Here is a 19,988-nt window from a genome sequence, read left to right as displayed (position 1 = left end):
CATACTGATCTCCCCTATTAAGTTCTTGTACTTAGCTGCTGGCGTGGGCCCCCGAGAATGGAGAGGATTTTGGTGGACTGATGCCAAGGCACTCGAAGCAGCCAGAACTAAAACTTTGATGGTGTCGAGTGTCCCTTCATCGCACCTGACTACATTCCATTTAAGCCTGCGGTTACAGTTAGAGGGAACTAATTCTTTGGTGGTCAGCTCATTGGAGGCATTGCTGCCAATATTGTCACCCCAGAACATACCCATACAAAGGGGATTGTGGTCGCTATCAATCCTCTGTCAGACCTCCATATCAACAAGGTTGGCCCATGACCAGACGTCTAAAAGGAGGTAATCAATCCGTGACGGGCAGCCTATTCGATTAAAGGTCATAGCGCCCATACGGTCTGATGTAGTACGGCCATTTAGGGCCCATAGGTCGTGGGCAGATACCAGGGCGTTTAGCTGAATAGCTCTGGCAGACCACTTCTTGATTGGGGCCAGTGATAAAGATGGAATGAACTGATTCCCTAATTTATTATGAGAACCCAAGTGGTCCTCCTCATCAAGAGGCTCGAAGGTGCAATTAAAATCACCTCCCACCAATACTGAGGATTTAGAGGGGAGGGAAGATAGCCTATTATCTAACAACTCTAATATGGGTGAAGATTGACCCCCTGGTAGACCTCTGGCATAAACACAGAAAAGTTCCAAGACATTTCTGTCAGACTGCCTTTTGACAGTAATGTGAAGTATGTCATTGGTGGGGATGTGTTTAACAGTAACTTCACAATTCAGATCTATCCTGATCCAGATAAGTAGGCCTCCCGATGGACGACCCTTCCCTGATTGAGTTGCGGGGACGAAGAATGTGGAATAACCATGCTTGTGTTCTGGCTGAACACACCAAGTTTCCTGGAACATACAGATATGATAATCCTCTAAGAATATATTCCAAGCAGGATTAGACAGATTTTTCTTTAAGCCTGCTATGTTCCAAGACAAGATTTTAATAAGGGAAGGGGGCAAAGGAGGGTTTTTCGAGGGTGACACAATATCAATTTCCCCTGCCAGTGTGTCTAGATTATTACTATCCTGGTTGGGTGGTTCCTCCCTGGCGTTGGCAATAGGCCCACTATCTAGGGCATGGGTACTCACAAACTTTCTCTCGGGGGCCAAATTTACAGTGTGGTTTGTGTCTGAGGGCCGCACCAGTGGGGGCGGAGCCAGTGGGGGAGGGGGCGGGGCTAGACCGACCAAAAAAACCTGACCATGAGGTTGATCACTGGTCCCTGCAGCGGACACCTTCGTCCACTGAGCCACCAGACAACTCTCTCTCTCTCGCTCTCTTTCGCTCTCTCTCTCTCTCCCCCCCTCCCTCTCCCTTACTATGTCCCCCTCCCTCTGTTGCCCTCCCTCTGTCTCCCTTTCCCTTTCTCACTCCGTCACTCTGTCTCCCTTTCCCTCTCTCACTCCCTCACTCTGTCTCCCTTTCCCTCTCTCGCTCCCTCACTCTGTCTCCCTTTTCCTCTCTCACTCCCTTTCCCTCCCTCCCTTTCCCTCCCTCACTCCCTCACTGTCACTCTCTTTCCCTCCCTCACCCTCCCTTTACCTTCCTCCCTTTCCCTTTCCCTTTCCCTCCTTCCCTCCTTCCCTCTCACTCCCTCACCCGGTCTCCCATTCCCTCCCTCACTTTGTCTAAACTTCAGGGATTCCGCACTCCTTGATTTGTTCCATAATTTGCCTGCAGTAAGAAGAATTCACATTTATTACCAGTGTATTAGTATTAGGCAGAAACTATTCTTGAATCAAAGCTAATAGGATCTTGAATGCAGTAGACTCAAGTGCAAGGGACTCTGCAGTAAAGCACATGGCACCCTCCTAAACTTCACATAGTTAAATATCAGTAAAGATAAGCATTTTAAAATTCGTAATGCTGCCATGATAACTTTATCCGCCTACTTTCAGCTCTAATTTACCAATCCTGCAGGCTATACCAGTTAGAGTTCATTCTTGTTCCAAACCTTTAACTTTGGTTGAGGGTAGCCAGTAAAGCCACTCCCTTTCCCTCCCTCACCCTCACCCTCCCTTTCCCTTTTCCTCCTTCCCTCTCTCACTCGGTCTCCCTTTCCCTCACTTTCCCTCACTTTCTTTCCCTCTCCCTCCCTTTCCCTCTGTCATCTCACCCTGCCTCTGTCTCAGCCCGGGCTGAGACAGCTTCGGAGCACACACACACAGACAGCTGCACCGAGCGCATTAACAGGTCTTTAAAAGACCATTAACATGTTAATGATGCTGTGTTGTTCACCTCTTAGCGCCCCTGCTCCACTCTAACTATGGCAGGAATCGCCCGGCCGGCCCCCACAGAGCAGCAGTCTCCGAGTCGCGCTGCTGCAACTTGTGTTGGCAGACACTATTAAAAAAAATAATAATAATAATTAAAACGCCGGTACAATATGTGCAAGGTCCGCGGGCCGCCAGGGAAGGCTTGCCGGGCCGCTGTTGGCCCGCGGGCCGTACTATGAGTACCCGTGATCTAGGGGAATAAATACCCCTCGCTCGTTGGAAACTTCAGGGGACTGAGGTGATGGTCAGTCCACCTCTTCCAGCCCACTGAAACGATTGTAACAGGGGAATAAGGGATAGTTAAGTTGGGGACCCCACCCTTCTCCGCTAAACTGGGGATCACCCTTCCAATGGTGCCCCTTCCTCCTATGGACTAGATTCCACCCTTCCTCAGAAGCCATTCCCCACTTTTGGGGGTTCTGATAGGTGGATTTAACATTCCCATTACTGCCTCTCCCTGGCCCATTATTTGCCGGCCTCAGCCAACTCCATCTGGCATCCTCATGGCCCTCTTGCACATAAAAAAAAGACAGGGGTTTGGCTGATACCACCGACTTATTATCACAAGGAGGAAAAGAACAAATAAATTCAACCAGGCGTGGGTCCTCAAACGTGATGACGACACAATCACCCTTTATACTTTTCTTCTTTCCACCTACCCAGGGTGCCCTCTCTACCATAAGTATGTTCTTATTTAGACCAGGAGGTGGAGGGTAGTTTTTGTCTAGCCAGTGGCAAATTTTGTTTTTGATCGCCCAGAAGGGCTCAGAAGTAGACGTGGGCAGCTCAGGAATGCCAGTCAAAACGACCACAAACGGACATGCATCAGGTGGTAGATTGATGTTTCGTCGTGTGATGGTTTTTCTGGGCTGTGGCTGGGGGATGATGGGAGCTGGGATACTAGGAACCTTTCTCTTCACAACACTTGGGCATATAGAAGTGGGGGGTTTGTTGGTACTCTTTATGTTGTTCGCCAGCTGTGGAGTATTAAGCGAGCTGGTTGAAGGTGCCAAGGTAGCCCCCGTGGGTGGGTTTTTAATGCTGGGCACATTGTTGGGAGCAAGTGGTGATGCCACAGAGGTGCAAGGACCGGGAACAATCAACTTGGGGTCTTGCAGCGAGAGAATGGTATCAAGTTGGTGTTCTATGTTAGCAAGCCTAGTCTCCAGAGGCAAGAGCAGTGATTTAATCAAAATAGACATACAATTCATTAAGGAATCAAGCCCTCCCTACGAATTAATTGAGGAATCGTTGCTTCCGCTAATATCCAGAATACTGGCCAAGCTGCTATCATGCGTTATATCATCTGGGACCCCCAGTGATAATAGATGGGGAGTGGAGTCTAACATGTCAAACTCAAGTTGGTCAATGGGGGCCTGTAAAGTCCCTTCATCCACCATCACCATACCCGAATTAACCTCCCCAAAGTTAGAGCCCATAACCTCTTGTGAAATAATGACAGGATTATCGGTTGTAAGGTTCGTTGAATTTGGAGCATTTAAAGCTGGCGTAATAATGTCAGACCCACCCACTTGTAAGGGATCATTATCACTGTGAGTTACTGCCACTGTTGCTGCCAATTTATTTAGATGGAGATTGGCAGTAGATGGTGTACTCATAGCGGGGGGATTAATAGGTAGTGGTAGTAGGCAGATAGCAGGGGTTTGGTCATCAACCGGCTGGCCAAGGAAGGAAGCAGAATTATTTGTTCCTTGGGGCGGGGAATGGATCAAGGCAATGTTGCCAAGTGATGACCTTTTCGCTTGAGCAAGATCCATCAAATCCCTCCTTTCCATAAGAGAAATTCCCTGATCTATCAGAGAATTAGTACGTGAGATAAAATTATCTAGAGTGCCAATAACTTTTTTGGTTTTATCATTACCAGCTCTCTGACTCCGAGTTTTACGGGTGGACATCGCTAGCAGTAGAAAAACTGGCTAAAGATAAAGAAACAGTACTAACAAAGACCCGAACAGTCAATTAACACAGAAATGAATAACACATGAGTCTAGCTATACATATAGTAGAAAACTAAACAGGTAAGTAGGTGGTTAGCTTGAAGCCCAGAGTCAATAGTCATTAATGATAGCAGCGCAGATACAGGATAAGATAAGGGTATGCCCAGGCCAGGCTCTGCGGGCCACGGAGGGCCACAGAGGGCCCGCCCTTGTCCCGGGCTTCTCCCGGCACACTCCCGCGCGCTCCCGCGCAGAGGCACCTAGGTGATGATTTATAGGAGGAGTGGGAGAGGGGAGGAGCCTGCAGGGAGAGCGTCTCAGCTGTTGGTAATGCAGAGGGGCAGGCGCTCCTGGGACTTGGAGTCCTGCGCCTGCCCTCGCTCGCAGCCCTGCACCTACCGCCGCCCCAAGATGGAATTTGGGCGTTCGGTGGCTTAGCTCCCCAGCAGCGTCACAGCGTCACAGGTAACCCGGTCCAGAAATCCCACAGGCGAAGCGGGACCCGCGTAGCGGGTACCGCGAGGAGTGGGAGCAAAGGGAAGAGCAATCCGAGATGAAGGTGCTCGCAGTCCCCAGTCCTTGGCAGGTACAAAAGAATAAGCAATCCAACGAGGCCCCCAGGCACGGGTGGTTTTAGCAGCGCTGAGGCGGGGGAGGAGCCTGCAGGGAGAGCGTCTCAGCTGTTGGTAATGCAGAGGGGCAGGCGCTCCTGGGACTTGGAGTCCTGCGCCTGCCCTCGCTCGCAGCCCTGCACCTACCGCCGCCCCAAGATGGAATTTGGGCGTTCGGTGGCTTAGCTCCCCAGCAGCGTCACAGCGTCACAGGTAACCCGGTCCAGAAATCCCACAGGCGAAGCGGGACCTGCGTAGCGGGTACCGCGAGGAGTGGCAGCAAAGGGAAGAGCAATCTGAGATGAAGGTGCTCGCAGTCCCCAGTCCTTGGCAGGTACAAAAGAATAAGCAATCCAACGAGGCCCCCAGGCACGGGTGGTTTTAGCAGCGCTGAGGCGGGGGAGGAGCCTGCAAGGAGAGCGTCTCAGCTGTTGGTAATGCAGAGGGGCAGGCGCTCCTGGGACTTGGAGTCCTGCGCCTGCCCTCGCTCGCAGCCCTGCACCTACCGCCGCCCCAAGATGGAATTTGGGCGTTCGGTGGCTTAGCTCCCCAGCAATGTCACAGCGTCACAGGTAACCCGGTCCAGAAATCCCACAGGCGAAGCGGGACCCGCGTAGCGGGTACCGCGAGGAGTGGCAGCAAAGGGAAGAGCAATCCGAGATGAAGGTGCTCGCAGTCCCCAGTCCTTGGCAGGTACAAAAGAATAAGCAATCCAACGAGGCCCCCAGGCACGGGTGGTTTTAGCAGCGCTGAGGCGGGGGAGGAGCCTGCAGGGAGAGCGTCTCAGCTGTTGGTAATGCAGAGGGGCAGGCGCTCCTGGGACTTGGAGTCCTGCGCCTTCCCTCGCTCGCAGCCCTGCACCTACCGCCGCCCCAAGATGGAATTTGGGCGTTCGGTGGCTTAGCTCCCCAGCAGCGTCACAGCGTCACAGGTAACCCGGTCCAGAAATCCCACAGGCGAAGCGGGACCCGCGTAGCGGGTACCGCGAGGAGTGGCAGCAAAGGGAAGAGCAATCCGAGATGAAGGTGCTCGCAGTCCCCAGTCCTTGGCAGGTACAAAAGAATAAGCAATCCCTTTAGCAATTCTCCAGCATCTTTTCCTGAACACAGATGTTGCTTTCAGCTCACACTAATTTGCTAACATAAAAACAGGGAACTCATGATATAATTTCCTAAGTGAGCATATTTTGTCAAATAAAGGCAGAGATGGAGTGGACAGAAGAAGCTGCCACTGCCATGTTCTACAATGGCTTGTGGGAAGAATTAATAGATATTTTGGCACTAATGGTTAGTCGACCACATCTCAATTAAAGTTCTTATACAATTAATGCTTCAGGTTGAAGTTCAACAATGCCTTAGAAAAAATAAGAGAAGAGGGTATGGCCACCCTTCATTGCTTAACAACAATGAGGCTTTTACATAACCAGAGGAAAGGGTTGGGGAACTGATGAAGATAGGGGAACCTGAAAAAATCATAAGCAAAAAGGAGAAGATTTGTCATCACAAAAAGGAACTCTGCCTTTATTGTGGTAAATCAGGACAGTTTGTCAGAAACTGCACCCAGTTGCAGGAAACCTACCGGGATGCCTTGACTTGTAAACCCCGGATTGGTCATTTTGTATTTAAAGAGTTTACAATATCTCAAGCACATCATTATGTAACCATTTGAAGTTGCAACACCTAATGGGCCAAGTGCACTTTGGGCTCTAATTTACTGTAGAGCATTCTTCTGTTTTACACACTATGAATTTCAGATGTAGAAGATATATCTCAACAGAATAAGACATATGCAGTGTTTATCCAAGGAATTGGTTGGAAATTCTTAAACTCTGGGATATTTTACAAGCTACTTTACCTCTTTGTACAAATTTGGGTTACTGGTTGTACTCAAGCAGGAACCACAAACCTTGTCAGGTGAGGCACAAGCAAACCCCAAATGAGCCTGTGCTCAACCCTCTGGTAGCTTAGTACAGAGCAGTTAGGCTTAACTTGAAGGCATTGTGTAAAGTATTTATGCAGCACTTCATACAGTAATAAAGTAAAAAAAAACACAACACTAGAAAAATCCTACATTAAGTGTGATCAATAAAGTTAATTTTAATAAATAATTCAACACCAAAACAACAGTAATCCATTCAGCAGAACAGGAGTAACACAACTTTAAAGATTGCAGTGGATATATTGCTAAAAATACAGAGCACCAACTGCAGAGGATAGCTGGTCACACTAAACCGGGACAAACATCAAGTCAACGGCGAAGAGAGCAAGTCGGTTACAGTGACCCAGCTAAGAACACTGAACAAGAGTACCTTAAATCCAGGTTGAAAAGAGTTGCCGACCTCCACAACAAGGATGTGTTGCACAGCTGAGGTGATACGAAGTCCCATTGTGCTGCATTGGTTTGCAAGAGCCATGAGGCTGCGATGCAAGCCCTGCATCCTTTTCAAGGAGTTCATCGAGAAGGTGGACTTGTGATGCAATGTCCTGCACCGAGAATGTGTTGTGCACCAGCTGTTCCAAAGAATCTGAGGGGCTTGCGATGAGGAGTCCTGCGTCATCTTTGATGCTGCCATCAACGAGAGGCTTGCGATGCAAGGGCCAGTGTTGGGGATGCAACGTGTAACGGTGGGTCCAATGGGGCTGCGGGCTGCAATGTAAAGACGTTGCGTCCGCCGCAATACCCTCCGCCATCCTAATTGGTTGGTGAGTAAATTGCTTTGTGATGGCAGAAGGACCGCCACCACCGGCTCGGTGGTGGCAGGCCTTCCGCGACTCTAATCGGCCCCCTAATTCCTAGTGTGTGGTTTTGTGAAGGGGAAGGAGTAGTCACAGCTTTTCATAATAGCAAGTGCAGTCTCCAGCTGTATATCTCAGTAATCGTCAGTTGGGACTTGTTCTGGCCATTAAGCCATTAGACAAATGAATGTTCGAACAACTGCAAAGAAAACATGCTGTGGAGTTATTTTAATCAAAGACTGAGCAAGACACATTCTCCTAGTAGGAAGTGAATTCAGTGCAAAGAGGATGAACTAAATGAGGCAGTGATATTCAGAGACACTGAAATATACAGGTATCTAGCTCCTGAGAGGTGACTCTAGTTACACTATCACCTACAATAGGCCTGGTGTACAGGAGATGTTGTGGTGTACTACTCACGTAAAAGCAAATTCTTATTGATTATATGTTCTGTACATACTGGAGTGACCTGGTCATTTTTTCTGAACTGGTTTCATCCCTTCTCATTCTGATTCTATTACAGACCAGCAGATTATTATGATTATGGACATGGAACAAGCGAAGAAGATTATAACCACTACGGTAGGACATTGTTTGTTTTAAATTCAGTTGCTGCAGAAAATAAATGTACTCAACAGATTACTGAGTCTCACCTATGGATTTGTGTTTTTGCAATGCACTGTTAGAAAGGTATTTTGGAAAATCCTCAGTGAGATGGCAATTTAAAGCACCTAGGTCCCAGATTTACCAACATTTTGTGCTAGCTTTATTTCACAAAAGTGGTGCAAACCCGTGCAAAATGTATTTTTTTTACTTTCCCGCACAAAAATTGTTTTGCCCCGGAAACTTACCTGAAAGGCACAGATTCACTAAACTTGGGCACAACACAGCTCAGGACCCAACGTTTCTTGAGAGCGAGGGAGCAGGAAAGCCCCATATTTGCTAAGATACATCACTGGTCTTCTCTCTCACTTCGCGCTGGCACACAATCAGGCTGCTGAGCGTTGTACACATATCTTTGCACCATAGTTTAAAACGTTTCCCACTTTGCATGTGTGATGTACAGTGCAGCACACATATAATAAGGGAAACGTTTAAAAGTTTCACTAGGCTTAGAATTTTGTACTCGAAGGGTATCTTTCCAGTGCAGACTCTATGCTAGACTCAAGCAGACAGCTTTTCACTATGGTGCAAAGGTGTCTGTATGGCGCTAGGCAGCCTGATGGTGCACCAGCACTAGGGACAGACGACAGTGACAAATATTAGTATATTTCATGCTCTCTCCCTTTCAAGCATTATGTGAGATCTTTGCTAATCTGTGTCCTAGGATATAATGGATGTATTTTTCAAATATAAAGTTTGATGGCACGCCATTGTAGAAACTGGAAAGATGCTAATTGCAAAAATAAAAACATCTGTGCATTCGAAGTGAATGTGTAAATAGTGTGCATGTGGTGAAAACAAACGCCATAATTCACTGTTACTCAAGAGGCATTTTTTGGTGTTATGTTTGCAAACCTAAAATATGGGAATGTGTGTGTGCGAAAGACTTAGTTTTGTGATTATTTTAAGAAGATGCTTTCTGGTGTGTTTCTGTATTCACATTTTGCGGCCAGTGCCATTATTATTTTCTTGTTCTTCTTTTTATTATTATTATTTTTCTCATTATTATTATTGTTATTGTTATTATTATTCCTACTCCTTAGGGAGCAGCTGCTGCGCTATCCAAGACTGTTTCATTCATTTATTCACATTCATATTAGTATTAATATTATTATTATTGGTATTGTTGTTTTTGTTAATATTAATATTTCAGCAGACATCCTCAGGCACACAGGCAGGTGGTTTGGTGCAGTCTGCGTCTAATTTACCTCTGCAACAAAAGGCTCAAGGCAAATCAATAAAAACTAGATGCACAAAAGTTGTATTGCACAGTGAAGGATCAACTGGCGTGCACAAAGGTATCATGCCAGATAACTTGTCCTACATTCACTGCCAACGAATAGTTAAGATCTGGCTACAGATGAGTAGTCACTTGAGAAAATCCTATATGATAGGGACTGGAATATCTACTTAAAAATGTTTACGTTTCAGATCTGCGGGGCGCAGTGATGCCATTACACACCATCAATTGCAGTATTAATTGATGCAAGAATTCGGGCAAACTGCTCTCAAGTGGAAGCACTGTTTGGTCTGAAAGTCTTCAGAAAGTTGTGGTGAAGAACTATCAATCCATCCATCCAGACTGCTGAGGGAATACCGAAGTAATCAGTGTTCTTGTATGATCCCTTGACCATAAGAAGCTCTCTGTAACAGATGTCTACAGATAGTATCTAAATCAATCAAAGTAAGTTAAGGTATATTCGGACTGAGACAGATCGTCACTACCCCGACCCACATCGCCGGTTACACGCTCGACGCCATCTTCACCGCCAGCCCACACGTTGCCTTCAGCCACACTTCCGAGCTCACCTGGACCGACCACCACTGCGTCCACTTCACCTTCCAGAAACTCGTCTCCCACCACCGCACTCTACAGATCCCCCGCAGACGCTGGGGAAAAGTCACCAAGGAACGACTAGAAACACACCTCGTACTCCACCCACCGACCAGCCCCACCGACCCCGAGGAGGGGGCCCACACCCTCAGACTCTGGATGGAGGACTGCACCAACACCGTAGCACCCATGAAACAACCCACTGACAGAGACACCAGCCAGAGAGCCAGCTGGTTCACCCCGGAGCTCCTAGCCTCCAAGCGCACCTGCCGGAAACTGGAGAACATCTGGCTCAATGACAGAACACCCGCCAACCGCACAGCCCACAAAGACGCCATCCGCAAACATCACCACCTCATCAGGACCACCAAAAAAGCCCCATTCAAAGACCGCCTCGACAACAACGCACACAACAGCAAAGAGCTATTCAACATCGTGAAAGAGATTTCCACTCCCAGCTCCTGCACCAATGACATTCCGCCATCACAAGGCCTGTGCGACACCCTCGCTGCCTTCTTCTGTGGTAAATAAAATATTACCCTGGCAGAATTTCTAGGCATTAACAAAGTATCATGCATCAAATGAGAGACAGGATCCGTGGTGTCCAAGTTAAATGGGCTTTATTCCAATAACTCGAGTCAAAGGGAGAATATGTTCCATCACCTCTGAGGTTCAGGAAGAGTCTTCTAACAATTATTTACTGAACATGGATTATATACATTTTATCTTGTACATAGGACGTAGGAAGGAACGCTCGAGGCAGAGCAGAGAGAACATGAGATAAGAACATGTGGGTGTACACTTTATGAGTCATAGGTAGGTGATAGGTAGGTGTCATAGGTGGGTGGGTACTTAGAGGAGGAGTTTGGATAGCTAGCTGGAACTATGCCCTAATTGTGCAACTTTGAGCATGACGTGCAATTGACGTGTAACTGGGAGGAAGCTGACTTTCAACCTAGTAGAGAGATCTCTTGTGTCAAGGCGACCAGCACATCTAGTACAACTGATATCTAGAGTCAGGGGATGTATTATCTGATTATTCGTTCATTGCATGAGGGATGTGAGCTCTTCTATGGATGCAAGCACTGTAATCCACTTAAATGGAGACAGAATGGCTAGGCCCTATCTCCCTCGGACGGGTTCTGTTTACTTTTCCTCACCGGGCAGGGATGTGATTCTGTAAAGCAACAGATAACTGTTATTCATAATACTGTCTTGGCAGGCCTCTTGCTGGGCTTCTTGCGGCTTTCAGTGTGTCAGGAGTCATGAAATGCAAATACATGGGCCTTATGTTAGCTTAACTTTTGGGAAACTTGATGACAGGCATTTCTAATGCAGGACATGAATGTAGAGGCCTAGTGATTCAGGCCACTACAAGGAAATATGCATGGATGACATGCACACACATGTAACATAGGGTATACGTAGGGGAAACATTTGTCAGGCAAAATTTCATTTTCCTCATTCCCTCCTTGTCCCCTACGTAACCCTTTAGGATACATCTATATTCATGAGACCGTATAGTTCATCATACAGAATCATTTGTTCATCTTTAACTCTTTGTTTACGTGGATGGGGAATACAGGCAGTAGCACACAGGCCGCAAATGGCCGGGCCACACTGCAGACAGAGACAACAACCAAATACCATAAGTAGGGCCATTCCTAGGAAGGACATGACCTTCCATCCCCAAGCTGATATTATACCCCAGAACCAACTGGACCAAGTCCATGTGCCTGGGTCTTGATGTATGGCATGAGCAATTTTGTGGAGCCTTGTTATTGCTTCGTACACAGATGGTGCATTATCTGGGATGAAAATGCAACAACTAGATCGGATGACTCTACAAGCTCCGCCCCTATCCGCCAAGATGACGTCTAGAACGAGGCGGTTTTGAAGAACGACAAGTCTAATAGCAGACTGTTCCTGGGTTAAGTTCGCCAGGGCAGATGCAGTTATATTTACAACTGTTTCAAGAGTCCTTGTTAACCTGCGTATCAGTTTACTGTTTTGGACGGGGCCAACGAAGAAAAAGAATCCTTTGTTGAAATCTGTATATTGCTCCCAAGTTGTTTCAGTCTGATCGATCCCTGCGGAATCTATCTCTCTCCTTTGTCTAACATGTTCTAGTCGTGAATCTCTATGATAATTGGATGGGGCTAGAAAAACGGGTGGCAATAGGAATGCTATATAACAAGTCCCACTCCAGTTTAAGGGCAGATGTACATAGGCTGTCTGACCACAAATGAAATAGGTATGGCGTGATGTTTTGAAAGAAGAAAGTCCTTTATCGTTAAACTCCACTACAGTGTTACACTCGCTGTGTCCCATAAGTACTGAGCCTTTCTTACTAACACATAGGTCACCTATTGCTGGCAGGACTGATATAAACGGTGGACCTGTATTTTGCTTGGGCTGAACATTTAACATTATAAAATTAACGGATGCATTTCCCTGTTCGTACTCTTCATTCTCTAAATCGGTTCCCTTCCTTTGGGGGAATCTGTCTTTGTCTGGAAAGCATGCTTCATTCATTACTTTATTCAGGTTTCCATATATCCAGCCACCTGGATAAGCTATGTACTTTCTATCTATTGAGGTCATTAAGGCAAACCATGCTCCACATGAACCATTGTGTGAGAACGGTAAAGGGTAGAAGGGCAAGACTCCCTTTGTCTCTTGGCATTTGGCCACATACCCAGCAATCAGTTGCATTGCTGGTCTGGTGAGAATGGTGTAACATACGAATAAAAGTATTGTTACGTAGTGCAAGTCGATATGACAATTCATGAGGTGGCAGTTCACTAAATGTATGCTCTGCGGTGCTATTACTGGAAGAATGTATATGTGAGGAAACGGGAAAGAAAACATGTAGCAATAAACTGATACCAATTATAACAATGCACAGAATAAAAAAAATGATCAAGGTAACTATACATCTACTGCGTAATAGTTTGCAGTATTTTTCTCTCATGTTTCTTTTCTTGCTATTCTCATATGTGATCTTATACATGTCAGAAATCTAGCCTAACCGATTCACCACCGAGTGGACTTAGACAATTAAACTACGTCTGACTTACTGGATCGCTACTTAAACCTATACTCCTACTGTGGAGTCTTTTCTAGCAAAGGTCAGTGTTCTTTATAAAAGTTCCAAAGTTCCAAATAGTCCAAAGTATCTTTTGTAGTGATGAAGGTGAGTTCGGCCTTTACGTCCTTCCACCAACTTCGGTCCTCGTGGTTTCGGCGTCTTCCAACGTGGCTCAAGGGGGCTTGATCGGTCAAGATTCCGGACACAAGTATAGAATCTTCTGGTGCTATGGCATGTTCCTTGACCTGGGTGTTGTCAGGGAAGGCGGCAGCAACCTGTGAACAACAAGAGAGTAGTGTAGACATCAAGGAAGCCAGGTAATCTGTCAGCATGTTACTGTCAACATCAGTAATTTCTTTTGGCATAGGCGTACCCCACATATTTGGCGGTCTACCGAAAACTACTTCAGAAGGAGATAGGCCTGTTCTGGAATGAGCTACCATTCGCATGTAAAAGAGGGCAACCGGCAAGGCCACCATCCAATCCACGCCTTTTTCTGTACAGATCTTAGCAATTTTTGTCTTAATTGTCTGATTATGTCTTTCTACAAGGCCTGCTGCTTCTGGGTGTCTTACACAATGGAACTTCCATGTATAACCTAACAGAAGTGACACTTGTTTCATTAATTCAGAGGAGAATGGCTGACCGTTATCAGAATAGATGACACGGGGCAATATCTGGGGAAGAACTCGCGCACTAATTGCCTGGCTGTTGTCACAGCAGTATAACCTGGAACTGGATATGCTTCTGTCCATCTAGATAGTGCACACATAACTACTAAGACATATTTGTAACCTCTACATCCATCCATTTGGATATAATCCATCTGGAGAACCTCAAAAGGGTGGTCAGGAGGATGAAATCCGCCTTGATCCACCGGAATGCCTTTACCTGGATTGAACTGGCAACAGATCATACATGTTCGCATATTCTGTAAGCTGTCTAGCATTGCTTTTTCTCTTAAGTGTGCGGGGCTATGTGTTGTGTTTATTATTATTTGTACCATAGAATCTGAAAGAAACCATGTGCTTTTTCCCTTAGTCATCCAACCTTGGTCAGTCTGGACTCCTCCTTGTTCAGTCCATTTCTTTATCTCATCTGCAGTGGCATGTGTCTGTATGTCGAGTACATCTTGAGTGGGATCCCTGACTGTCATACATGTTGTCAGTAATGGTACCTCTGTCCTTGTCGTGTCTGTTGGTGTCTGGGCTGTCAGTTTAGCTGTTCGGTCTGCCAGGTCATTACCCTGGGAAATGGTGTCTGTAACTTTGGTATGAGCTTTGCATTTCAGGATAGAAATGGCTGTAGGTAAATGTATGGCTTCTAACAGGGCCTGAATAAGCTGGTCATGCTGAATCATGGTCCCATGGGAGGTCAAAAAAATTCTCTCCCTCCATAGGACCCCAAAATCATGAACTACGCCATTGTCATATTGTGAGTCAGTATAAATGTTCATTTTCAAGTGCTTAGCTCTTATGCAGGCTTGCGTCAGAGCGATGAGCTCTGCTGCTTGAGCAGACAGTGTGTCTATTTTCTGTGTCTCTATGACTTCTGTGGTCACGGCATACGCTGCTACTAACTCTCCTGCACTCGTTCTCATGCATGATCCATCTACATAGAGCGTCAGGTCAGGGTCTGGGAGTACAATATCTGTCAGGTCTTGTCTTGGTCACTATATTCATAACTTCCACACCGTCATGTGGTGGTGTATTTACTGTACTTGAGGGCAAAAGTGTTGCAGGATTCAGAATGTTACAACGTCTGATCTCTATGTGTGGTTGAAATAATGTCAGTTCATATCCTGTCAGTCTCGCTACAGTCAAATGTAAAAATAAATAAAAATATGGCGCGTGGTATAATGCTCTTTTTAATTCCTCAAATGCCAAGGTGTGTTCTTGTGTCCAAGGGAGTACAGTCAAAATGGCTGCCTTCTGTGTAGTTAACTGTATGAGTGGTTTGGCTAGATATGCATACTGGGGAATCCATTGCCTACAGTAAGAAGTGAGGCCAATAAAGGCACGTACTTCCTTTTGTGTCCTGGGCTGTGAAAGGTTAGTAATGACCTGTATGTGATCTTGTGTTAGCTGTCCACCCTCCTTGGAAAGCAAGTGTCCTTGCACACCACTTGCTTTTCACAGAATTGTAACTGTCAGTGATGCATTCTCGCATTCTGTGTCTGATCGTGCAGTAACCAGGATGTCGTCTACGTACTGTATCAGTCCTGTGTTGGCAGGCATGTGAATACTGTCTAGCCTTTCCTTTAGTGTCTGACTGTAGATGCTAGGGCTCACTGTCATCAATCTAGCAAAAATGATTTATATAAAAATAAATAAATAAATAAAAATGAATTCTCAATTCAAAAGCACAATTTCTATTTTGGGGAAACCTTTTTCCAAAAGCTCTGCAGTATACAAAAATCCTACTCTAAATCTTGGGAACAGTATGACCATACCACCTACAATATGTTCTCTAAATGTATTTGAATAAATCCAAATTATTCTTGTCATAGACAGAAGGCCTAGAGCCTCGCCACTCCTCACTCCTATGAGAAACAGCCCCTCCCTCTAGAATTATGTTCGCGCTCGGAGTTTTGAATCAAATCCAAGCCGGGCTTCACTGTGATCTAAAATTGAATGACTGCCAGATGCTGAACTCATTGCAAGAACAAGACTCCTGCCAAGTATGCTGTTTACACTACTGAAGGAAAAACGTATTCATTTGCAAGCGTGAATTTATCTGAAGTCAATGAAGCTTGTAGTGTTGACTGTAAGGAAGAACAATTTTTTTTGTACACAAGTCAGAGGGGCTGGGGAGGTAACTTCGCTACGAACTCACTCCTTGCTCACCTACCCCTCCCCTCAGAGCCAGGAGCTGGCTCAGTGTCAAACATCACTAAGAGGAGACAAGCCTCTCACTCGTCTCTGCTTCTCTAAAATTGGGTCGCTGCCAACGCTGAGCTCATTGAAAGAGCCAAGCGTCTGCCAAGAAAGCTAGTGTCAGTCGGAGGAGTGGCCCTCCCTTTACTTAAACAAAGGGATCGCGGAAAGAATTGGAGTATGGCCAATATCAACAAGACAGGCACTGCTCGCTCCAAGAGGGAAAAGCCCCCCCTTTACATAAACATTTACTGGGAGCCAGGCCATCTCGGTCTCGGACGGACTGTCTCAAGGTCGAAAAACACATTCCTTGTACGTCATAACATATCTCTTCCCAGGCCAGAACCATTATTCTCTAACTAACTGAAGCAAATTTAAAACGTGTTAAAAAGTAAATTAATAAAGACATGTATTTTTCTGTAACTTAGTGACATGCTAGCATTTTAAAACAATTCTGTTACAATGTACTGCTACTTAGAAGCTCCACTTTCTAAAAAACACTTTTGTCTAACTAATTCAGCTAGAAGGCAAGACATTTGAAACATGGGCATTTGTTTAGCAGGCAAATTAACACACAAATATGGGACAATGTGCTTCTGCACACAAGGCTATGCATTTTGCATTTGAGAACAAAAAAACGAATTATCATGGACTGTTGGGTTGGGACTGTTCTCTGCATATATCAATTGAAGCTTCTCCACTAAATGTTTATCTGTAACCATCTGTGTAAGCATTGCAGCCTAACTGACCTCTGAATCAGACATAATAAATCCTATTTTCCAAGTCTTGTTTAATGAACACTGCTTTTACCGTGCAAGATATTACCTTTCTATCAGCAGCCTGTCAAAGTACATAGGTGAGCCTTGAAACTAAATGAATGCAAATTAAACTAATGTAGGGGACACTTAGCAATGCATTAAGATGGTAGTGTATTATAGCTATCAAAAAGGGCCACGTTCATTAATTTACAAATAGCCACTTTCCTAAGTGAGTGGGATAACTGTCACACGCTATTCTAAAGGACAGCTTGCATTGGGAAAAATATTCTGTAGAAACATTCCTATTTAAAAAAAAAACACACTGTTGCAGTACACTAATTAAAAGCACTTTCTCTAATGGGTCTATTCTATAATTTCTTCTCATCCGTGAAAACATTAAAGCACTCTCCGTGCAAAAACCCTTATCTCAATAAGACTGGTTTATTTACAACTACCGACCTCTGAGTTAAACACATTAAATCAAGTGTTCCAAGGCAAACCCTTTACAAATACACTTCTTTACTCTCCATGCAACATTTTACCATTCAATCTGTAAACTGACTACGCCCATTGGATAACATGGCAAATCGCACCTCCGCACAAAGCATGCTTTTTTCACCACTTCCACAGCTCGGATCCTTTTCAAATTTGGCATCACAGTAGTCCAAGCTATTCCCTAAATCCTCGCCGAAAAGCAACCAAATCCCTCCACTGGAACGGGTACGAATTTCCGCTCAAAAACACGCCCCCCGCAAACACCAAAAAACACCAAAATCCCTCAACACCTTGTTAAACAGCATGTTAAAACAAATACTGCCTACTCAGTACAAGATATTAACTATTTGGCAGCTGAAGCACAATCATTCCCCAATGACTGCAGTACATGGGAAAGTCATGAACTCATCTCTCCACGTTATCACATAACACGTACGCACATCTTCAAAACATTTTCTCTAAGCACTTGAAAGAGATCCAGCTCTCTCCTGACTAACGTAATGATAACAAGCTCTGCACAAAACATAACCACATGGCGCTATTCACAAGCCATATTTACAAGAAACTCAACATGTCACAAAAATGACACGCTATTCACAAGGCAAATTTACAAGGCGCTATTTACAAGGAACTCCACAGTAAACTTATAGCTCCTACTCTAACTCTAGCTAGTTCTTCTGAGAGGACGTGATTCTTTTTCTTTGGCTTTTTCCTCTGCTAGTTTATTTCTCTCTACTTTGTTGAATTCTTTCTCTGTTCTCCTATGTGACTCTTTGCGCCATAAACTCAATAGCGTCTTTCTGAGAGGGTCTTGACTTCTTTTATACATATCATGACCTGGTGTATCTCTTGGCGGGATGTTAACTGACTCTTCTAGTATACCTTTCCTGATCCCTATCTGACGTAATTTTGAAAACAGTGGCATGTTTGAAATCAAAAAAATGAAAACACAATACACAAGAATAGACTGAAACAAGTAACAATCATTCACACTAGAACATCATAACATTGAAACACTAAAACAGATACCATTACAGAGAGTTAAACATGTACTTGAAAAACAGTTTTGTGCACTGAAAATACAGTACAACCATACCGGTCCCAAAAATTGAGACACGTCTTGACCGGGCCCACGTTTAACCGTGGACCCGTCTTGACCGTTCCCACCTTTTACAGTGGGCCCGTCTTGAAACTTGATGCATTCCCCATAGTGGTACTCACCGGGAAAGCAGAACTTGAAACTTGAAGGCCTCGGAAACTTGACTTGACTACGCTTGCGCCTTGGAACAGGTGGACCTCTGGAGACCTCGGACCTTGCTCTCTCATGGGCTGGGCTCTGGTTGAGACGATCCGCGTTCCTCACCGCCTCACATGGATGCCTGGTCGCAGTCCGTCTCCTCCGTGGGCCTGAGGGAGTGGCAGGAAGTCCTGCTGAAGCGCTTTGAAGTCCGTCACGGCTGTAGAAGGGGGCAAAGACTAGACCGACAACTCCGGCGAGTGGGGAAAGGGATATGTCCCTGTAAGGGCGCCAAATTATGTGGTAAATAAAATATTACCCTGGCAGAATTTCTAGGCATTAACAAAGTATCATGCATCAAATGAGAGACAGGATCTGTGGTGTCCAAGTTAAATGGGCTTTATTCCAATAACTCGAGTCAAAGGGAGAATATGTTCCATCACCTCTGAGGTTCAGGAAGAGTCTTCTAACAATTATTTACTGAACATGGATTATATACATTTTATCTTGTACATAGGACGTAGGAAGGAACGCTCGAGGCAGAGCAGAGAGAACATGAGATAAGAACATGTGGGTGTACACTTTATGAGTCATAGGTAGGTGATAGGTAGGTGTCATAGGTGGGTGGGTACTTAGAGGAGGAGTTTGGATAGCTAGCTGGAACTATGCCCTAATTGTGCAACTTTGAGCATGACGTGCAATTGACGTGTAACTGGGAGGAAGCTGACTTTCAACCTAGTAGAGAGATCTATTGTGTCAAGGCGACCAGCACATCTAGTACAACTGATATCTAGAGTCAGGGGATGTATTATCTGATTATTCGTTCATTGCATGAGGGCTGTGAGCTCTTCTATGGATGCAAGCACTGTAATCCACTTAAATGGAGACAGAATGGCTAGGCCCTATCTCCCTCGGACGGGTTCTGTTTACTTTTCCTCACCGGGCAGGGATGTGATTCTGTAAAGCAACAGATAACTGTTATTCATAATACTGTCTTGGCAGGCCTCTTGCTGGGCTTCTTGCGGCTTTCAGTGTGTCAGGAGTCATGAAATGCAAATACATGGGCCTTATGTTAGCTTAACTTTTGGGAAACTTGATGACAGGCATTTCTAATGCAGGACATGAATGTAGAGGCCTAGTGATTCAGGCCACTACAAGGAAATATGCATGGATGACATGCACACACATGTAACATAGGGTATACGTAGGGGAAACATTTGTCAGGCAAAATTTCATTTTCCTCACTTCCACCGCAAGATCACCGACATCCACAACAGCTTCACCCCCCAGACGCACACCACAGACTCCGTCATGAGGAACGCCCCGAGCCACACCTACCACGACCCCCTGACCACCTGGACCAACGTGAGCACCGAAGACATAACTAGAACCATGA

The 19,988-nt window shown here is 45.5% G+C and overlaps 1 protein-coding gene across 1 annotated transcript in view; it reads left to right on the top strand.

Moving 5' to 3' along the window:
• Nucleotides 1–19,988, top strand: part of KHDRBS2 (KH RNA binding domain containing, signal transduction associated 2) — a 1,768,831-nt gene that overhangs the window by 1,644,444 nt on the left and 104,399 nt on the right. The window contains exon 9 of the mRNA XM_078646808.1: nucleotides 8,162–8,220. Coding sequence (XP_078502934.1) covers nucleotides 8,162–8,220 — 59 coding nt within the window. The remainder of the gene's footprint in view (nucleotides 1–8,161; nucleotides 8,221–19,988) is intronic.

The sequence above is a fragment of the Lissotriton helveticus genome, chromosome 6 (assembly GCF_964261635.1).
Source record: "Lissotriton helveticus chromosome 6, aLisHel1.1, whole genome shotgun sequence".
Lineage (NCBI taxonomy): Eukaryota > Metazoa > Chordata > Amphibia > Caudata > Salamandridae > Lissotriton > Lissotriton helveticus.
Note: the sequence above shows the minus strand (reverse complement) of the source record. Positions and strands in the feature narration are given on the sequence as shown.